General features: G+C 41.8%; 2 protein-coding genes across 2 annotated transcripts; both read right to left on the reverse strand.

The window, feature by feature from the left end:
* Positions 1–8,861: 8,861 nt before the first annotated feature.
* LOC146704960 (uncharacterized) lies at positions 8,862–11,174 on the reverse strand. Its single transcript, XM_085465309.1, has 3 exons — positions 11,104–11,174; positions 9,760–10,030; positions 8,862–9,578 (listed from the first exon to the last, which is right to left on the reverse strand). The coding sequence occupies exons 1-3, from the start codon at positions 11,172–11,174 to the stop codon at positions 8,934–8,936; spliced, it is 987 nt and encodes a 328-aa protein (XP_085321435.1). The 3' UTR covers positions 8,862–8,933.
* A 1,919-nt stretch (positions 11,175–13,093) lies between these two features.
* Positions 13,094–15,117, reverse strand: LOC146704961 (uncharacterized). Its single transcript, XM_085462443.1, has 2 exons — positions 14,395–15,117; positions 13,094–14,213 (listed from the first exon to the last, which is right to left on the reverse strand). The coding sequence occupies exons 1-2, from the start codon at positions 14,788–14,790 to the stop codon at positions 13,671–13,673; spliced, it is 939 nt and encodes a 312-aa protein (XP_085318569.1). The 5' UTR covers positions 14,791–15,117; the 3' UTR covers positions 13,094–13,670.
* Between the last annotated feature and the right edge of the window lie 7,679 nt (positions 15,118–22,796).

Below are 22,796 nucleotides of genomic sequence, written 5' to 3' on the forward strand. Positions count from 1 at the left end.
CTCTCTTTTGCAAGGGAGGCCTGTCCAAGATGGTGCACCATTGCAAAATTACAAATTATAAATGAATTATAACTCAGTACACATAAGAGAAAATAAAGCAGGTCAAAGTTAACACAACATGAACATAATATAAAAATAGAATGAATAAATACATAGAGTCCAGCTTATGAATAACACTCGCACTCTTCAAACGCAGAAGACTTTATAATAGCTCTGAACTCTCCAAGGGAGACTAACACATTCAAAAAAAGAGAAGTCTGCACTACCAAGTTCAGAAGAAATCCTACAGAGGAGTGCAAATTAGTAGCTGCTGTTTCAGGAGTTTACACAGATAAGAAAGGGTGTACAAATATACCAGTGCTGTTGTCTCCTTACAACAGCTGTTGTCTCCTTACAACAGCACAGCTTAATGAGGGACAAGAAACCAGATTATAAAATGATATTATTATGAAATGTAAAGTGCAGAGAAGGCAGCATGTATGTAAATATGTGAAAGGTAAAGGTGAGCATAATGAAGAATTTAAGAATGCACTAGGTGCTCTCTTACTAGGTGCATAAATACTTAAAAATTTGTTGGTTGATACTCTTTCAATAAAGTCTATGCCTAGCAAATAAAAAAATTTTTTTTGTAAGAGATCTGGATATGCTTTCTGGAAAGCAGCATTATGCAATGATGCAATGATAACTGTGGGTGGCTGTAGCTCATGAGGTAGAACAGGTCACCTAATGATCGGAAGGTTAGTGGTTTCCTGACTCCTGGATGTCAAGTATCCTTGCTTTATCCTTGTTCTGAAGGGTACTATCAAGACATTAACCCCACGTTGCTCTCCGATTCATCCATCGGAGTATAAATGTAGTTTAGAAGAAAGTGCTTGTGTGATTGGGTGAATGTGACATATTGTATAGAGCGCTTTGAGTACTCCAAGAGAGTAGAAAAGCGCTATATAAGAATCAGTCCGTTTACCATCTGATCCAGACTGAAGCCAGCGGAGTAAAGTATTGTGTCACCTGCATAAATGTCCACTTTAGCTTCCCAACGTTATGAATAAAAAACAGAAAATTAAACAGAGCCATTATCAAAACAAACTAAAACTGAACTTTAGGGGATTCCTTTTGAAATGTTGACATGTATCCATCTGTATAAACATAGTGTTAATACAGATAGCTGGTTCAAGTAGCTCCTGAGCCATGCAATAGCCCCGTCACTGAAAGCAACATCACTGAGCCTAACAACAGCTTGGTCTACAGAATCAAATGCCTTTGATGGATTAGCAACCGAGACGGCACAGATGCTTCCTGTCCAAGGAATTAATGATATTAATATAATTTGTCACCGACCTATTTGTTGTTACGGTACTATGACCTAGTCTAAAGCCAGACTGGGTTTCACCTACAGTCTTATTGTCAACCAAGCACTCTTTCAACTGAGAGTTGGATCCACATTGAAAGTGTGGATGCAGGGGGATAATTATTTAAATCACCGAGGCTCCCCAAATTTTAATAAGGGGCAAACACAGGCTGCTTTCCAGGTATTAGGGATCATATTATTCTAGGGACTCAGATTAAAAACAGCTGTAACAGGCTCAATAATAAAATCAGCTGCATGCTTGAAAAGATAAGTATTTAGACTGTCAGGTCTAGATAACCCTTTTTAGATCAGTGGTTTCAAAGCTTCGCAAGTCACCACAGTCAAAACAGGTCTAAAGAAAAAAGGTTCTTTGAAAAGGCTAGATGACAGAACTCGCTGTTCATTAAAATGTCCAACAATATCAGCTTTACTCTTAATCTCAACTCAGTTAATTAATATATAGTCAGGCAGGACTGGAGCAGAACTGGGAACATGACAGTAATTTTATCTGATTCCAAAATTTAGAGGGTTTATTCAGGTTTTATGGTGTTGTGACTTTGACTTTTGAGACTTAGACTTGGAAAAAGTTGCATGTAAAGTTATTACATTACACTACTGATATAATTACTGTATAGATCATGTAAAAATACCTGTTCAAGATTATTAAAAATACCTTTGAAAAGCATAACAAGGTTGTGTTTCTTCTTTGTAACTAATCGTGGATTTGAGTACACATCCACGTAGGTGTAGATAAAATCACAGCTCTCTCTGTGGGTTAATGTGGGGTGTTCAAACAGTTTTGGTGTGAGAAACAGAACTAAAACCTTCGCTAAGATGCAAGATAAAAGCGTGTGCTTCCGAGAGGGAGAGCGAAACAGGGAAGGCTATTGCGCTAATTCTTAATTAACAGATCGTAAATCGACACCCAGGCAGGAGTAAACCAACTGTAGCTGCAGTCTAATTAAAACTTTGATTGTAATCTCACTGCAATTATCCTGAGGTAATCCAACCCAGTTCTTTGGCACAGATTGGGTGCATCAAGCCACCCGTTAGAGTTTAGAAAAGAGAGTCTTTATTTATTTACGTATTTATTTTACAATATCTTGTTCACACAATCACAATTTCAAATTCCAGGCAATATGAGATCTCTAACATTTAAACACTATGACGTTTAGAATCTATTTGCTGGTATTATTTCAAAAAGAAGTTTTTATATTAAACAGAGCTGCCTTGATTTCTAGTGTAGCTGTTGGTTATCCTGTTGGTACCCATAGAGGTGCTGTAGCAGCAGTTACACTGAGAAAGTGAGCTTGTCCTGGCAGGTAAAAAGGGGAGTAACAGCCCTAAGTCAAGTGTCTTGTGGGTACATCTTATTTAGAGTCTGCTGCCTGTGGCAAAATTGACATTTTTGGGGTTTTCTGCAGTGGAATTTTTCACTGCAGGAGAATATTGAACACTAGTGCAAAAACTCAAAGTCCATGCATCTCAAACCAAACTTTGACAAGCTACACTAAAGTGGTCGATGCAACACGGCCAGAAAAGTTGTTTACGATATGAGGCTGTATTTTTTTCTCTCCACTCTGGGATTTAAAATAATAATGACAACGGGCACACAAAAAGAACCTGATATTGCCGAGGTTGGCAAAAGCATCCGGCAATAAAAATGGCAACTCTACCAGCAGATATTTCGTAGTCTAGGTCTCTAACAGTCATGTAGAATCGTGTTTGTCACTAATTGGCTGACGTGGAACACAAAAGTGTTGCTTTCTGACTGTTCGGCTCCAAGCAGTGTCTGCTTCATTGTTGTGTTATTTTCTCCATTTCTTTCATTTCTTTTCTTTTTTCTTTCTTTTTTCAAATAATTAAACATCTGCGGCCACTGCATCGTGGGCAGCGGCACAGCAAACAATGCTTGTGAAATGGCAAGCTAGGTTCAATCAGTTCTCAAGTGAAGACTCTTCAGATCCCAGCAGGCCTCAGGGCACAACATCACAGCTGTCCCCTGCGCTGTTATTCACTTGTCATGCCATGCCGAATCATCTGGTCCCAGCCTGAGACATTTCAAGCAAAGGAAAGGTTTCCGGCAGCCACTGGCCCATCTGTGTGCCGGTCATATGCTCTTCCCAGCCGGCCTGGAAAGTGACAACGCTGTGGCGCCCACATTGCATGAACAAAGCTCCTCTTAACCCTCAGGATGTCAAGGATGGTAGTGACACATGATGTGCCAGTGATGTGAAAATAACTGGCCAAGCTGGTAACTCCATGGATCAAACATCTAAAAATGTATGCATGACTAAACAGCGAGACCAGAAATAGCCGCAATTCTAAAGCACATTAATCTGCAATGAGTGTAACCAGTGTACTTAACCCATAAGGCAATTTCCCCAGTACAGGAGTCCTCGCTAAACCGTGAGACACTGTACTATTAAAAGACATCTGCCTGCATGCTGGAGAGAATGTATAATTCCTTTTGTTTATCTCTATTTTGAATCAGCCTTAAATGAAATAATAAAAAAACAGCATCCAAACTGAAAAAAAAAAGCATTTTGCTTCCTAATGTTTAATGGTAATGAATAATAAAATGAAGGAACCCAGCAAGTTACCCAGCATTACACACTGATAACACTGTGTAGTCACAGTGCCGTCAAGTGTGCCTACATGTAGACGCGCGAGTGGCGCATTGATTTAAACACGGACACAAACAGCACGCGGAATAACGTTGATCCCTGCACCACAGCCGGCCCCATCGGGCAGATAATTGGCTTCGATTTTTCAGCTACTTGCTGCATACATTTGGTTATTAATGAGAATAAATGTGCTGCGGTTCCTTCATGCCTTCACGCTTTAAGATATGCAGTTAATATTGATGCTGCCGTGTGTTGTTTGAAAACAAGTGCGCCAACATATGCTAAGTAATGTATTCATTAGCTTAGTTAATGACCTCATCAGCATAACTGGTTATGCTTCAGTGTGATGGTGAGTGTGGCAGGATATTGGGCAGCTCAAGTGCCACTTGCCTCTTATACACAAACACAAAGCACAGCTGCGAGCATCGCTAATATGAAAGAAACCAAGCGCTTAAAGGACATTGGGGCTGTTGCATCGTCCTGTTGCTATGCAACCATCTAATTAGTCTTAGGTAGCTATCCTGAAGAATCAAAGTGGTATAATGTTGAAAATAAGAATGGCTTATATGGAAGGGAGTGGGCCCGTGTTGACCTCACTCTGAGAACAGAGCATGAGGAGGTTTCTTATCGCCTTCACTGCTGGCGAGCTGGGCAGGATTTCATAGCAGCCGAAACGGGTGCACCGGGTGATCAGTGATTAGCACCTCCCTCCCTCCCCCCTCGTTAAGCTAATCAGGAAAACTACCTGAAAAAAGACCTAGATCCTTATAAGAAAAAATCATATGCAATCATGAGCACCAATCATGATCACAAAGGTATCTCCAAACTGTCATTATCATCATCCCCAGACCCCTCTTCATCAGAACGTGTTTGTTCCTCTTTCAGGACGTATTTCCTGGCCTTCGTGAAGAGAAGGTAGAAAAAGTTGACTTTCTCCCCTTGGAACTATTTTCACAACTTCTGAAAACATTTTACAGGAATGCTAATTTTACCTGAGCCAGGAAGGTTATTAAAAGGATGCAAATGATGGACTTCACAGTAGTATGCTTTCATAGAGTGGTGGGCAGTCGCTCTCATATGAAGAGCTCAACATTTTTGGGACGCTTATTTATTTTCTTCCCAAAAGTGAGATGCCACTTTCATGGCCATGTGTCAATCAGAATCAGAAACTTTATTGTCATTGTCATGAGAACAATGAAATTAAGAACAACTGAAGCTGACAGTGATTAGCTTAGTCCAGTGGAGACACTTCACAGAAGTACCCCGTGGACCCATTTAGTCCTGTTTATGAAGAAAGTTCCAGCTTATAAATTCTAACCTTAAGCCATAAATAATCATTTTCTTGTCTTAAAAAAAAAAGATGTGAACCAGTAAGTTTTAGACAGACAGACCTTTTTTTTTTTAACCTTTGAGACTGTGAGGTTAGCGTTTGCTATACTAACCCTCTGCACTTAGCACACAACCTTTTTTTTATTCCTTAAAGTGTGAAACTATTACGTTAAAAAACAGCTTTTTAGCAACAGGTCAGCTTATACTTTGACCTCTTCTACATTTTCTCTTTTATAATAAGATCTTTCAGCTGTTTTGAGGATACCGCTTAAAAGGAAGAAGCTAGAAGTCCATGCAGTTTAAAAACCCTCCACTTTCCACTTAAATATAAGTCTAACACTGGACTCCACCAATCTCTTTCTTAACTGTACACCTACCTGACCTACCTGTTATGATGATATTCCCGATAGAACGATAGAAACACACATTTTTATTATGATTTAGCATTGTAGCATCTTCTTTTGAATGCTCAGAACACTTCTTAAAATTTAAATTTGAATCTGCTGCCCTGCAAATCACCACTGCAATCAATTTGCATTTCAAACAAGTGCACAAGTTCAGCCGAGATACTACATAAGAAGAGCTACAGTACAATACTTCAGCGCATTTCTGAGAAAGGAAGGGGAAAAGAGCTTCTTGGAGAGAATTTAATTGGCTTTTTTTTATCACAATAAATGAAATATAAACAGAACCTATCTTGTAAAAACCATCTGCATGCAAATTTGAAGCGCACACATGTCAAATTATCACGCCTTGATGATTAACACAAAGATGATCTCTGCACTTTACTTATAAGAAATTTATTCCAGCTCGCTTAATCGCGTGCATTTCAAGCACCACGCATTTCATAGAAATACACAGAAGCAAATGAAATAAGCCAGATAAGACCTTTGCTGCGAAGCAACCCAGAATTCAAATGATGGCTTCAAAGCGACTAGACTGCCCTTTGTAAAGAGCTAAAGAGGGGAGAAGAGGTGACAGTGGATAATAACTTGATGTATGACGCTTCTGCTGCGAGCTTTAAATGTCTTATCTAAATTCATACACAATGCTTCTCCCCGGCCATGTCGCGTTTATCATTTTCGTTGCGCCACCTGGCAGATAATGGACAAAAGAAAATCAATAAGTAAAAAAATGTTATTGAATGAACACTGATGAATGCATTTTGCTCTCACACATACTGTAGAGACCTTGGGGGAATCTTTTGCCTTTTTCACAGCCCTGTTCACATTAAATGCATTGCTGCTCATTGGATTAGGAAAAAAAGGATGCTATGCACAAAAGAATACAATACTCTTTACTTAGATGCACAACCTCTCGTGCAAGATGTGAAAAAACTGCCCAAAATCTTCATTTAATCATAAAAGAAGGTGTGAAAAGCTAAGTGTATGATTGTCATTTTGAAAGAGGGCATTCCGTTCTTTACAAGTAAGCTTTTGCAGTGTTAATGTGAAAGGCACTATATTCAAACAAGAGTCTTAGCCTCTTGCTTTTCAATTTTGTACGAGAGAGAGAAAAGCTCGGTGGTGAGGTACCGATTATTTTTTTTTCCTTCTGCCTGGAACACAATGTACATGAAACGAAGAACTGGCAAAAGACACGTCACCGTGCTTTGTTTTATTCATTTCATTAAAAAAAGAACGCAGGCTGGAAAAAAATACGAAGTAGCACCGCTACTAAAATTCAGTCAGCGTGTTACCTTTGATTATTGTTTTTCAGCTTAGTTATATGAGAGACCTTTGAAAAGGACGCGCGTGAAACGTGTTAGTTCAATAAATGCGTAACATTCTTAGAGAAACAGGGTTTTTTTGTCCATATGTTCAGCACCAAGCTGCGTATTGTGACTGTGACAGTTTCCAGTCATGGGTGTCACATTGGATCAAAGACATGATTACATTCATAGAGCGTTGCTATGTGTACCATTCTGCATTCGCTGCATAATCTGAACTCTCATAGTTCAGTTTTTATTGACACAGCTGTTCCAAAATGTGTGGCCCTCACTTACTTCCCTCCCTTGTGTGACAGTGATGGACAGGTCGTGATGAGGAAGGTCAGCAGCTGTGTACTTTTGTCATACATGTGTCTGCACTTTGCTGTGTTACAGGCATTTGTACTCAAGCAGCACAGACATAACATACTTTTCTTTTGGGATCAGCTGCACATATTCATCACATCCTTTAATGTACATGATGGACATGGAACACAGGTTTTCTTAGCACCTGATGTGGCTAAACACACTCCTGCTGAGATGCCTGTGACAGTGTTTGATGTACATCCAGTGCACTGACATGGAATCAGGTCTTCATGGATGAATGCATAGTTCGTCTGTTTCGGGATCGTGATGCGCAAGTTAACAATAATGTGTGTTTGAAACGGCACCTTAACATGGGATAAAATGTTGCTGTTTAAAAAGCTCCAGCATCAGGTAATGAGTCTCTTTGTGTGAATGACAAGTACTAGCTCCCAGTCCTGAAAAACAAAAATGAAGCCAGTGCAAAAGAGCCAGAAACTGTAGTTTCCTGGCAGGGCCACTTAAGGCTGGCTCCAAAGATTTCCATGTTAAAAAGCCCAGCTTAACAGTACTGAAAAGCATGTTAAAGGCCTGGTACAAAAATGGTTTTAGCCTTTCTTAACAACAGTATGGTAGGGGATTTTTGCAAGTTAGACTGACAGTGGTATGCAGACAGGGCTGGTAGCTGATTCCTGTCATGCCACTCCTTTAAATCAAGTTACAAATGTTTGTAGAAGTATTTTCTTACTCTAATAGTTTGCACTGATTAGCATGGTTGTGTTGAACCTATATAATTTATGATTGCAGTTTGCAGCATAGCTGCTAACTTAGCATTAGCACTCCACCTGCTCATCAAAATGAAAAAAAGAAAAAGAAAAGATGGCAGCCAAAACTGTAGTGATGGTTGTGGCAAACACCAGTTTGCATCATGTTGACTATTTATATTTATAGAGTCTATAGTTACTGTAAGGGATTCCTCATGATTCATTTCATGATTATAATGTCATAACATTAATAGGAGCAACTAGGCACTCAAGCTAGGAGTGCAATTCCTCTAAGGAATTTAAATGTATTTTATTTGAGATTATAATGTAATTATATTTACATATTACAGTTTTTGCCCACTGCTTGAACACATTTTGCAAAACTCCGCTCTCTGTGCCAAAACTGTACACACAAGTACACATGACACAACACTGGGAAATATACCATTCACATCTGTGCCAAATTGAAACTCTACTCCCAAAACCTAAACTCTTCTGTCAAAACCTGACATTCCTTTGTCAAAATGTAACTCTGTTGACAAAATGACACATACTTGCATCATATGCAAACACTGACAGATCAGGGGGAACACACTACTCTTCTTTATATAAAACACTGCAGTCCTTGATTTCCATTGTTTATTCAGAAGGCACATTTACAGGAGACACATTTTCAAACAACCAAAAACGCAAATAGACCTACTCAATATTGTACATTGCAGTACCATGAATTCAGCAAAAAATAAAGCAAAAAAAACAAAAAAAACAACAACAACAACAACACAATAATACTGCAATAGAAAAAACACTATACTGTAAACACAAAAAACCATGACAATTGTGCATAAGTGGGCTCATGGATCCCGCCGTCTGTTGGGGTCTGGCCACAGGACCTCATCAACATCGCAAGCAATGTCTTCTCCCGCTGGGCACCGGGGAAAATATCCTCTTGCATGTCGAAACCATCCATGGATTGCTGTCACCTGAATGTCGCCGCAGGCCTGTTCCATTGCCTGCAGAAGAGGCATGCGGGCATGTGGTTGGTGGTCATATACTCGCCATCTCCAAGCCGAAAAAAATTCCTCTATAGGGTTCAAAAATGGTGAGTAAGGGGGCAAGTATACCACTTCAAATTGATTGTGGTTGGAGAACCAGGCCTGGACCAGAGCAGCCCGATGGAAACTGACATGATCCCATATCACCACAAACCTGGGCTGATCTGGTCTGTTCTGTACAACTATATCATGGAGAGCATCTAGAAATGTGAGTATGTGTTGGCTATTGTATGGACCTAGTATTGCATGATGGTGCAGAAGCCCTCGAAGGCATATGGCGGCACATAATGTGATGTTTCCCCCGCGCTGCCCTGGGACGTGCACAATTGCCCTTTGGCCAATTACATTACGACCCCGTCGTCTTGTTTTGCTCAGGTCGAATCCAGCTTCATCAATGAAAATGTATTCATGAGGCTGTGCAGCTCCATCCATGGCCAAGATTCTCTGAAAAAAAGGGGAACATATCACTGTACTACAGTGCTACACATACAGCACCCTCACCCCATCACACAGGTACCTGTGTAGCTCTCAGAATGGATCCATGTGGTACTGATATGGTACATATTCAGCTGCTACTGGACTTCACCAATACTCTATTGTAAATGTAAGGGACAGTTACACGTACCCGTACATATTCAGCTCGAAGTCCTTTGACCCTGTCACTGTTCCTCTCGAATGGGACTCTGTAGAGCTGCTTCATGGTGATGCTGTGTTTACCCAAGATGCGTCTGATGGTGGTGATGCTCACATGGTCTATGTTGCTGAACACTCGCCTGTCTGCAAGTATTTTCCGTCGTAGCTGGTGGAGACGGATGGCATTGTCTGCCCTCACTAGGTCCACAACGGCAAGTTCCTGCTGTTGTGTGAACAGGCGTTGGCGTCCTCCCCCAGAAGGTCTTCAAGTCATTCTAGAGAAATACAACCACATATTGTCATCGGTTTGCTTATTTTTCTTACAGTACTTTACTGTATGTACTGTGTCATCCACTGTACAACACTGTACTTCAATATAAGGAATCAGCCACTTTGGCTGCAAAAGGAGCATTAGCACCCCGTACACTTGATATGGTAATGTGATATACTGTAGAACAGTGCTATGAAACCATCTGAGTAGAGCAGAAGGTATGGAGGTGAAGACATACCTGTTTTCTAGTCGGAATGTTCGTATTACAGATGCCACTGTGAAGCGGCTTAGATGTGGGTGGACTCTCTGCCCAGCTTCCCTCATAGTCAGGCCATGGTTGATGACATGGTCCACCAAAGTTGCTCTTATTTCATCAGAAATATGGGTCCGTGCATGGCCTCTTCGGCCTCCTCCTCTACCTCTTCCTCTTCCTCTTGCTCTCCCTCCATCCATGCTTGCAAAGTTCTTGAAATGGCTACGCTGAGGGCTTTTTGTAGTTGGCTAATTGGTGTTCGGTTTTGCAAGTAAGTGCCTTCAGGTGTGTATTTGAGTGGTTGCAATTACCCGATGTGTTTTGTATTTTGGATACATGTGTTTTCCGAATGGCACCCTGAAATTTCATTTTGTGAGCGAAGTGTCTTATGTATGAAATGGAGTGTAGCATGCAGGACCATGTGTGTTGCATAAAGGAGTAGGTGTGTTGCATAATTGGAACTGGGGTGCAAAGCAGCGCTTTTGTTTAAGGTAGGGGTACATGTGTTTGAGGTATGGTAACAAAAGCTTCAACTTGTGTTACTTTAGTCTAGGCATGGGTTCATGGTGTTCAAGCAACGGGCAAAAACTGTAATACTCAAAGTAAGCTAGAATACTAGCATACGGGGCTGACAAGTCAAGTGTTTACAGGAAACAAAGAAATAATCAAGCCGTAAGTAAATTTAAGTATTGTAAGTAATAAGCATGTGCATGTAATTTTGGAGAAGAACAAACAACATTTCCCCATCATACTTTGTAAGTATCCTTTTTGGGGTGTGAGACATATGAAGTAATCAGGTGGATTAATCTTGCCTTTTTGCATCTTGTGGCGGGGTGTGGTCTGCGATGCTGCTGCAGGGGAGGCAGAACCACCTGAGGGGCATCTGCTATCACGCCTCGCCGGCTTAAAGTCTGTACTGGGTCCTGCTGTAGTTGTTGCTGTTAGTGTGTGTGACTGCGAGCTTAAAAGCTGCAGCCGTGAGTGTGAGAACAGCAACCAAGCAAAGTGTGCTGAAAAGCATTGAAATGTAGTTGGGTCTGCTGTGGATCTTTCACACATCTTTTTTTTTTTTGATGTACATGTTGGATGTTTTATTATTCAAGTGCCCAATTTTTTTTAAATTTTACCAAAGATTCATTTCGGCGACAGTGGGAAACAAAAACTTTTTAACAGCAGAACCAGGCTCAGGGAGGGGCGGCCATCTGCCGCGACCGGTTAGGGTGAGAGAAGGAAGACAGGATAAAAGACATGCTGTGGAAGAGAGCCAGAGATTAATAACAAGTATGATAAATACCATCAAAATGCCCAGGCATAAGTGACCTTAAAATGACGTAGACAAAGTTAAGCTACTCCACAATATAGCCCACACTGTGTACTTACCATGCAAAAATGACCATGAAATTATGCAGCAATTAAAATGATTTTTATAGTACTTAAAATGACTTAATTTCTCTAATTTCTTTTAAAATATCTGACGTTATGCAACACTTAGTTACTACTAGTGCTACTATGTGCACTACTTAAAATGACTTACAGACTGCTTAAATTCACTTAAAGTGTAAATATTTCTTTGTTTCCTGTAAAAGTCTGGGTTGTTACCCCCTTATTCTACTGTGCCTACCTTGGAGTATTTATATGTAAATATAATTAAATAATAATTTTAAATAAATTACATTTTATTGTAGGTGAATTGTGTCCTTAGCTGTCGGCTGTGTCATAAAGTGTTGCCAAAATGCATATTCTTTGCAAGGCATTTGAGCACACAAACCTTAAAATCAGAAAAATAAAAGATGCACACAGAAATGTCTGACCTAAAGTCAGTTTCAGTTCTTTTCAGAGAACATGACTTCAGTTAAACTAATTGGTTGTTACATGTGCATGAGAACACTCGACTTCTGTAACTTGTGGCATTACAACAGGGGTGGGATCAGTAACACTGTGTGGCTGGGCATGTGTTTCTTCCCCGCTTTAATCTCTTTCTCTTTTCCCTCTCCATCTCTTTGACCTCACTACCAGGCTCACTTTTGTCTCTTTCTCAACCTTTCTTCGCATCATCCCCTCTTCTTTCTTTCCCCCGTCTCCTCTTGCCTGCAGCAAAATCTTTCACTCCACGCCTCGCTCAAGGCTTTGTGCAGTTACGTGTTAGGCTGGCTGGTTGAAGATGCAATTTAATTAGCAAGTCAGGCGATAAATTACCTCTGCAATTAAAAGGCAGACCCTCTTTTTTTGTTTATGCCTATAGGGAGAGCTCTCTAAACAAACCACGGCTCTCTCTGTGCAGACACGACACTTCACTGATGAGCACACACGCGGGTTTAGTGTGGCCGAGCGCTTCTCCACGATGATGTAAATACAGTTGTGAGTGGCCTTCTCCAAAGAGCCAAGCTCCATTTCCTCCTGTCTTGGTAACAGACGAGCTTTATCTTGTATTACAGAGCCCTGGCTTTGGCTGAGGCCCAGGAAGCACCAGGGAGAGAACACAGAGTTGACTTCAATAGCCCGCCCGCACACACACACACACGCACGCACGCACGCACGCACGCACGCATGCACGCACACACACACACACACACACACACAAAAGAAATGTTCATGTAGAAACTCACAGAATACACATCAATGCAATGCAGTCCAAAGATCCTTGGTCTTTTACTTTCTGCTGATCAGATAAGACTTGCAAAGGTCAACAGTTCTTCACAGGCCTTTTGTCTATGAAGTAGGTACTTTGAGAAGACTGCTGAGTGGATCTCAAACAATTGTTTTCTTTTAGAATGCTTCTTGTGAATTACAGTTTTTGCCCATTGCCTGAACACATTTTGCAAAACTTTGCTCATTGTGCCAAAACCCTAAACACAAGTAAACATGACACAACACTGGGAAATATACCATTCACATCTGCACCAAATTGAAACTCTACTCTCAAAACCTAAACTCTGCTATCAAAACCTAACATTCCTTTGTCAAAATGTAACTCTGTTGACAAAATGACACATACTTGCATCATATGCAAACACTTACAGAGCAGGAGGAACACACTAGTCTACTTTATATAAAGCACTGCAGTCTTTGATTTCCATTGTTCATTCAGAAGGCATATTTTCAGGAGACACATTTGCAAACAACCAAAAAAGCAAATAGACCTACTCAATATTGTACATTGCAGTACCATGAATTCAGATAAAGCAAAAAAAACCAAAACAAAAAAACCCCATAATACAGTAATAGAAAAAACACTATACTGTAAACAAAAAATCATGACAATTGTGCATACGTGGGCTCATGGATCCCGCCGTCTGTTGGGGTCTGGCCACAGGACCTCATCAACATCGCAAGCAATGTCTTCTCCCGCTGGGCACCGGGGAAAATATCCTCTTCCATGTCAAAACCATCCATGGATTGCTGTCACCTGAATGTCGCCGCAGGCCTGTTCCATTGCCTGCAGAAGAGGCATGCAGGCATGTGGTTGGCGGTCATATACACGCCATCTCCAAGCCGAAAAAAATTCCTCTATAGGGTTTAAAAATGGTGAGTAAGGGGGCAAGCATACCACTTCAAGTTGACTTTGGTTGGAGAACCAGGCCTGGACCAGAGCAGCCCGATGGAAACTGACATTATCCCATATCACCACAAACCTGGGCTGATCTGGTCTGTTCTGTACAACTATATCATGGAGAGCATCTAGAAATGTGAGTATGTGTTGGCTATTGTATGGACCTAGTTTTGCATGATGGTGCAGAAGCCCTCGAAGGCATATGGCGGCACATAATGTGATGTTTCCCCCGCGCTGCCCTGGGACGTGCACAATTGCCCTTTGGCCAATTACATTACGACCCCGTCGTCTTGTTTTGCTCAGGTCGAATCCAGCTTCATCAATGAAAATGTATTCATGAGGCTGTGCAGCTCCATCCATGGCCAAGATTCTCTGAAAAAAAGGGGAACATATCACTGTACTACAGTGCTACACATACAGCACCCTCACCCCATCACACAGGTACCTGTGTAGCTCTCAGAATGGATCCATGTGGTACTGATATGGTACATATTCAGCTGCTACTGGACTTCACCAATACTCTATTGTAAATGTAAGGGACAGTTACACGTACCCGTACATATTCAGCTCGAAGTCCTTTGACCCTGTCACTGTTCCTCTCGAATGGGACTCTGTAGAGCTGCTTCATGGTGATGCTGTGTTTACCCAAGATGCGTCTGATGGTGGTGATGCTCACATGGTCTATGTTGTTGAACACTCGCCTGTCTGCAAGTATTTTCCGTCGTAGCTGGTGGAGACGGATGGCATTGTCTGCCCTCACTAGGTCCACAACAGCAAGTTCCTGCCGTTGTGTGAACAGGCGTTGGCGTCCTCCCCCAGAAGGTCTTCGAGTCATTCTAGAGAAATACAACCACATATTGTCATCGGTTTGCTTATTTTTCTTACAGTACTTCACTGTATATACTGTATCATCCACTGTACAACACTGTACTTCAATATAAGTAATCATGGTATGTTTCACAGAAACTACCACTTTGGCTGCAAAAGGAGCATTAGCACCCTGCAATACCCTGTACACTTGATATGGTAACTGTAGAACAGTACTATGAAAACCATCTGAGTAGAGTAGAAGGCAGTGAGATGAAGACAGACCTGTTTTCTAGTCGGAATTTTCTTATTACAGATGCCACTGTGAAGCGGCTTAGATGTGGGTGGACTCTCTGCCCAGCTTCCCTCATAGTCAGGCCATGGTTGATGACATGGTCCACCAAAGTTGCTCTTATATCATCAGAAATATGGGTCCGTGCATGGCCTCTTTGACCTCCTCCTCCTCTTCCTCTTGCTCTTCCTCCATCCATGCTTGCAAAGTTCTTGAATTGGCTAAACTGAGGGCTTTTTGTGGTTGGCTAATTGGTGTTCAGTTTTGCAAGTAAGTGCCTTCAGGTGTATATTTGAGTGGTTGCAATTACCCGATGTGTTTTGTATTTTGGATACATGTGTTTTCCAAATGGCACCCTGAAATTTCATTTTTGAACGAAGTGTCTTATGTATGAAATAGAGTGTAGTATGCAGGACCATGTGTGTTGCATAAAGGAGTAAGTGTGTTGCATAATTGCAACCAGAGTGCAAAGCAGCACTTTTGTTTAAGGTATGGGTACATGTGTTTGGGGTATGGTAACAAAAGCTTCAAGTTGTGTTACTTTAGTCTAAGCATGGGTTTATAGTGTTCAAGCAACGAGCAAAAACTGTAATAATGATGATGATTCATGCTCCAAGCAGTCCTTTTGAAACCACCTGCAAAACATAGAATTATTTCCTATGAAATGTGCTTCATGAATACTGCATTAACACTTCTCTTAAACCAAAGTACCTTTGTCTAAACCTCAGCAGAGACTAAAAGACGTTTGCTTTAAGATTAGTCAGTTCAAAGCTGCCAGGTACTGAAAGGTTCTCTGTGTAGACGGATCCAACAAATGACTAATGAACACCGAGATCAATGCCAGGCTTCCTTAATTCAGTCATTGAACCTGCTTAAAGAAGCTCTAATTTTTATAATGATGTATCAAGTGACAATATAAAACCAGTGTTGGTGTTAACAGGGTCAGATTTGTTGAACCCAGAGAGTTAACACACAAACCTGACACTCCCACTCAGCTTTACTGAGCTTCCTAAACAGTTTTAGCTTGTTGTTTAGCTGTCCAGACAGCCACCGTACAGCTCTGTTTGGCTCTCACTTCTCTTGTAAGGTAATTTGGGACCATAGCAAGGTGCTGTTTTCATCAAAAAAACAAAACCCCCCACTGTAGACTACCTGTCCAGGACTAAGTGGCAAGCAGACACAGACAGTAACAAAGTGGTGAACACAGTGTAGCATTCAGAAACTAAAGAGCCAGCTATTTCACTCAGGAGTTGGCACAGACCAAAAAAGAGAGCTCGGGTGAAAAATGAAAGCTGGGCTGAAGCCATGTCAGGTGGCTGCTGACGTGACTAAATAATTGCTGGATGTTTAAATATGTGACCGTTTCCCAAGAAGTTTGTCAGGCTAACTTAAAAGGTCATGACATGGTAATATTTTCTTGTCAACTTATTTCTGTTTCTCCCACCCGACCGAAAAGATAACCGCTGGCTAATAACTTGTTGCTCTTTTTAACCAACGAACCAAACTGTCAGGACTAGACAGGAAGGAAGGCTTAAGTTGATTAATGGGTTCAATAACAAAACGAAATCCAGCCCTGGAATAGTCTTAGCCATATGGAAAACATCTAGTAAATTCAGTTTTATTCAGCTGATGGCTGAATTCCTTGATTTTCATTTACTACACTACTAATACTTCTTTTTGCCACTCCTCTGATGTCATTATGTTATTCTTGAAGCATTTTTTCTGGACAGCAGTACATAATTAAATTTTAATGGCTTTTTTAAGGCCGTAACACTTTAAAATACAGTTTGTGAATAAGGATATATCTCCCCTATAATACAAAGAAATTTCAGTGTATTGTATTTGAAACCACAATTATATTTACCTACAAATACTTAAAGGTAAGTAGACTACACTAAGGGGTAACAAATCTTTAAAATAAAAGTAATTTTAAGTACTGAGTAATTTCTACATCTTTAAATGTTAGCATACCGTACTTTTTGAAAGAAAAAAAAAAGCAAGTTAGACTTGCCTTCAGCATTATAGGTCTAGATTAGATTAGATTAGATTAGATAGAACTTTATTAATCCCTCGGGTGGGTTCCTCTGGGAAATTCGATTTCCAAAAAAGCACAGCACCGACAGAAGTTACAGAGTTACAGAATATTATATATTATATATATATATATATATATATATATATATATATATATATATATATATATATATAATACACACACACACACACAATATAAATAAAATATACGAAGGGGATAAATAGAATAAATAGCAATAAAAATAAAAATACAAGTGAATTGCACATTTCAAGTATTGAGTCTATTGCACCGTTGACTATTTACAAAAGTATTGCACAAAAGGTATTGTACAGTGAGGTGCAGAGGCACTACAGCTTAGTTGTTCCCCCCTCCTTTGTCCTCCTGTTTCCCCTCCCTCTCCCCTCCAGAGAGGAGTTAAACAGTCTGATGGCGTGTGGGACAAAGGAGTTTTTAAGTCTGTTAGTTCTTGTCTTTGGGAGAAGCAACCTGTCACTGAACAGACTCTTCTGGTTGTTTATGGCCGTGTGCAGAGGATGCCCAGCATTGTTCATAATGTCCATCAGTTTCTTTAATGTCCTTTTCTCTGCCACTGTCACCAGAGTGTCCAGCTTCATGCCGACCACAGAGCTAGCCTTCCTGATCAGTTTCTCCAGCCTGGATGAGTCCTTCTTTGCTGTGCTGCTCCCCCAGCACACCACAGCATAGAAAAGTACTCCAGCAACCACCGACTGGTAAAACATCCTCAGGAGCTTCCTGCAGATGTTAAAAGACCTCAGCCTCCTGAGGAAGTACAGTCGGCTTTGGGCTTTTTTATACAGGTGCTCTGTGTTGCATGACCAGTCCAGTTTATTGTCCACCCACAGCCCGAGGTACTTGTACTTGTTGACCACCTCCACCTCCTCCCCCTCTATCTGAACCGGCAGTGGACCTGCTCTAGACCTCCCGAAGTCCACAACCAGTTCCTTAGTCTTTGAGGTGTTGAGTTGCAGGTGGTTTGTGTGACTCCATGCGACAAAGTTCCTCACCAGACTTCTGTACTCCTCTTCCTGATCATCCCAGATACACCCCATGATGGCTGTGTCGTAGGTCTGCACATTTGAATGGTATTTATTTTTTCTTGTAAGTTGTTGAGGAAGAAAAGTATTTACTACCAATAGTATCTTTAATCAAATCCAGAAAAAGGTCAGCGTAGTAAAGAAAATACAGTTTATTGTCTCATGAGCCCAGGATAACCACAAGCTGAACATCAGCATTATGGTAAAGCAATCCCTATGAAATGAGTAGTTAGAGTTATTTCAGACAGATGGGTAAAACTAAATGTTCATAGTTTTGAGATTTGAGATTACATTAGTGTTGCTGGATATCACAGTTTTGGAAAAGTCAGTCTTTTCACATGATGCAGTCTGGCTTAGATTAACCAAGTGCACCCTATGATTGAGTAGCTTGCAGAATCACCTTCATACAGAAATAACACGACATAAGTGTTTTCTGTATGAATCTGTTATTTTTCAGATGTTTTGGAGGAATTTTGTGCTAGCCTTCTTTCTGATCATTGAGGTTTGGGGAGCATTTGTTTATGCAAGTCTCTTTTAAGGTACCACTACAGCTTTTTAATCAAGTAGAGCTCTGGCTCTTGTCTTTTTCAGCCATTCTGCTGTAGATTTGCATAGTTTTGGCCAAGCTGTAGCTGTCAGACAGACGGCCATTTGAATCTAGAATTCTCCAACACTGTGCTTAATGGCTTATATGTGTCTTTGTCCTAATATGCTATGTCTGGTTGTGCATTATCCCCAAATATCCCAATCCCAATTGTGTGGTTTGTTCAGATGAAAATCTAAGCTGTGCTGCCATGTTCTTTTTAGAAAGAAGAAGAAGTTTTCTTCAAGCAGCCCTTCCAAACAAGTTCTACTTGTTCAGTCTTTTTCTAATTGTACTGTCACAAACTTAACTTTTAACATGCTAACTGAGGCCTGTTGAGATATAGCTCAAAGAGTTTGCAGTTTGCCTGAGCATTGTGTGATCTGGCCTTGGGGTGACATTGCTGGGCTGTCCTGTCCTTGGAAAATTGTGGCATTGTGCCAACACACACCTGAAAACTCCTGACAACATCCAAGCTTCTGCTTATAGATTGTGTATTCAATTAGCCATGCAAGTGTGAGCACCTCTATCTAAGGGATGCAGTAAAGGTTTACTTACTTAATTTTTTCACAGGACTCTAAGTTAAGAGAAGAGAGTAAAGTTTCACGGGAACAGTACTATCATTATAATTAATTGTTGTCTACAGAGAGCCGACCTCTAATTGTAATGAAGCGCTATACTGGGAGGCATATCACTGATTTTGAACACAAAATCAAATAAACATTTTTCTAAAAGGACTCCTTGGTGCTTACACAAAGTCAAAGAAAGCAGGAGAAGAGCCAACACAGAACTGAGATCAGCACTTTAGCGCCCTGTAGTGCTTCACAATGCTGTATTGAATGGAGGCCTTAAGACTCAACATCTGTCATCTCATATATGGCCAGTAGCTATTTAAATCATCTCCCAATTGCAAGCATTTGCTTTAGATGGAGATTTGCGGAAAATATAGCCAGTCATTATGAGTTTGACTAAAGGGCCGCCATTATGTCGAGTATCATGACCGGTGTTCTCACACTTTTTTCTGTATAGCTCCGAGGAAATCATGTCAGACTTATCGCTGAACAATTAATGAGCGGGAGATACAGCATCCAGGCACATGTGACGGCTGCGCGACGAAAGAAATAAGGCACTAAAAAGACTGGGGTTTGTTCAACAGAGTGGGAGAGCTGAGGGTAGCGGAGGGCAACTGGAAAAATGAGGCAGCCTTTACGAAATAAGTCTGGGTAATCCATCAGATGCCAGGGCTCATTATGGCTGTGGGTACACCATGAAAGAGAGCCCTTTATCTGGGCTTCCTGTTCTTATTAGCAACACTCAAGGAAAGGATTGTAGCAGACCCTCCTTCATCCCCCACCTCTGTTCTGCAGGTGGAGGAGGGGGGCGCTGCTGACACAGAGAAGCAAAGTCATTCTCTGGCCTGCGTTCCCTGGCCGGCTCTGTGGGCATGCCTGCCAAGTTGTGAGGATAAGTGTGTCTGTGTACGTGTGTTGCGGTACAAGTGTGTATGTGTGCAAACACGTATCCGGGGAGGCTCGGTAGTCACTGTCGGAAACCTTTTTGCCAGCTGCAGCACATCCTCCCCTTCACTGACGGTAACTGAATCCAAAATAGTCAGAGCTATTTCGAGCCACTCGTTTTCAATGTGGTGACACAGAAATTACCGCTGTGGTTGTGGGTAACTCAAACACAGCCATCTGCAGATTGTTACATTCAAATGAGTGCATTGTGATCTGAAATTTTGCAGAGCTTAAAAAAACTGAAAACGGCCACAAATCTCGGCTCTGCTTTGTAGTCACTGCAGAGATTTCTTTTTTTTTTTAAGGGTGAAAAGGCAAACTCGTTCAGTATTTAGCGTTCTTCCTCCTCCACTGTGACTCGCAAAAACTGCTGAGTACATACGAATACGTTGATCCAGGATGCTAGGACACATCACAAGCGTTGCGAGCATGACACCTGTTACACGGCGAGGGTATTGGACCCTTGAGAAGTCAAATTGCTCACGGGGTAGTCAGTCGGGAAGTACTGACAAACCTTTGAGATGACTGCATGAAAGATTACAACCAAATGAAAGCCAAACTATTACTGCTTAATCAACCATTACGTTTAATCTCCTTCTCATTGAAAGTGCTCCATACCAGTGGGGCTGCGAGCTGATGCAGTACTTTGTGAGTCCAGTGGGGGACAGTAGGTGACAGTGGTGGTGGTGGCAATTGACTGTCAGCGCTGTCCAGCTGAAGGGCAGCGAGGGCTGTGAAACATCAAGGAATTCTGAAGTATGGCAGGTGGAGCGAATAATACAATGAAAGGGGAAGAGAACAAAACGCTACAAAGACAGCAAATTAGCCCATCTCCAAAGATGAGGGGCTTCAATTATCACAGTTAGAGACTGGCTGACACTGTATGAGGGGAGCCGGATTGAACTTTTCAAAGAAGTAGAGACACAGCGTGAGGGTCATTAAAAAGTGGGGCCGCCACTTGACAGAATGAAAGGTGGCAAACAGGAACGGGCTCGTGCACGCTGGACATTGAGGGCTCTTTAGTGGCACACAAGAAGAGTGGGAGAGAGAGACAGATAGATGCCTGAGTATGCAAGCATAGCAGCGAGTCTTTTGACAACCCTGTGCTGCCCCCCACCCCCTTCTCTCCAGCCTCTCTGCAGGCTCTTGGATTGTGCTTTAATCAAAGTGGCGGCCTGCAGAGGAGTATTTGGATTATTTGGACACAAGGACACTGTGTTCAGGTCTCTGCAAAAGCACAAGGACACTGTGTTCAGGTCTCTGCAAAAGCAGGAACAGCCTGAGCTTTCACTATAAGCAAGGTAGAAAAAAATAATAACACACAAATAAGCACCGCAGCCTTCTGTATATAATTATATGGATATAAGTGAGGCTTTTTTTTGTGAGTGCGTGTGTGGGTGTTCTGTTTACATTCAAACTCGGTAAACACCTGCCATGGCGTACGCTCCTGTCAATACGGTCTCATCATCTGCATGTCAAAGGTTACCAAACAAGCTCACGGCTGAGCAAGCAGTGGGATCAAACAGAGGAGAGCAGGAGGCAAATCAGTTGACTTCTCCCTCCCCATACACCACCCACCCTACCCCCCCAGACGGGATGACTAGTGACAGCAGCTCACAGCCTCCATGCAAAACACTCACAACGAAGGACCACGCCGGAGCAGACGCACAGAGTGACATGCGCATTTCCGTGCACCGTGCGGCTAATTGGGGCCCGATGAAGAAGCCCACTTCATCTGAGGAAACAATGAATCGGCAGCTGAGGGTACCGCCAGCCAACACAAACGGAGTCAAAGAATGGCCCTACGGATGAAATCACCGCCAGAGCCTCTGAAACCCCACAGGAGCCTTTTCTTCAGGTGCTGGCACAGATGAACATGAAGGGCTATAATTAAGGGTCATTTCCTGCAGGGGGGGCTGGTGATTGTGTGGGGGGTGGGCGAGTCAGTTTTATTCTTTACCCAGTTCAACATGCAGCCAGGCGGCTTCATTTCCATTCCTTTCTGTGCCTCGGGCCTACGTGCTTGCCCTACTTCACTCCACAAGGTGCTCTCAGTCTGGTTAAAGTGGATGGGCAAGCCTGGAGGACACGAGCTGGGAGAGGGACAGGGAGACTCTCCTTCCGCATGACATTGGGAGCGTGGTCGAATTTAGCATTTTGGACTTTGGGAATTGGTTTTATTATAGTAGAATTGAATGCATTAGCAGCAGTTCATTGTCAGTTCAGGGCTTTGGTGTCTTTTGATGCTCAAGCAACAAATGTGAAAGCGATAGCTTTGTTGACTCCACTTAGAGCTGGAATGTCCTTTGCACCTCAGCGCGACCTCAAAATCATTTTGGATGACCTAATTTAAAAAAATAAATTGCACACATACTGAAAAAAAGGCTTTGTTATCTGGGTGAGTGGCCTTCACAGCTCAGGCATTGATATCCACGCAACCCTGAATTTATCCCTTCTATTTTCTCGGCACTCACCATTCTTCCGAGCACAAAGCTAATATGAGGCAGTCACTACAGCGCGTGGAGGCATTTACATAAGCTTGTGTATACGACCATTGTGATGATAATAAGCATGTGATCTCCTGTGTCAGCGAATGAGAAAAACATCTCATCCATTCAAATAGATATGTCAGCCAAAGCATTAGCCTCCCCTATAATTGGCCACAG

This window comes from Copadichromis virginalis, linkage group LG7, assembly GCF_057382275.1.
Source record: "Copadichromis virginalis isolate Kocher_CV1m ecotype Utaka linkage group LG7, C_Virginalis_male_GT1.1, whole genome shotgun sequence".
NCBI classification, from domain to species: domain Eukaryota; kingdom Metazoa; phylum Chordata; class Actinopteri; order Cichliformes; family Cichlidae; genus Copadichromis; species Copadichromis virginalis.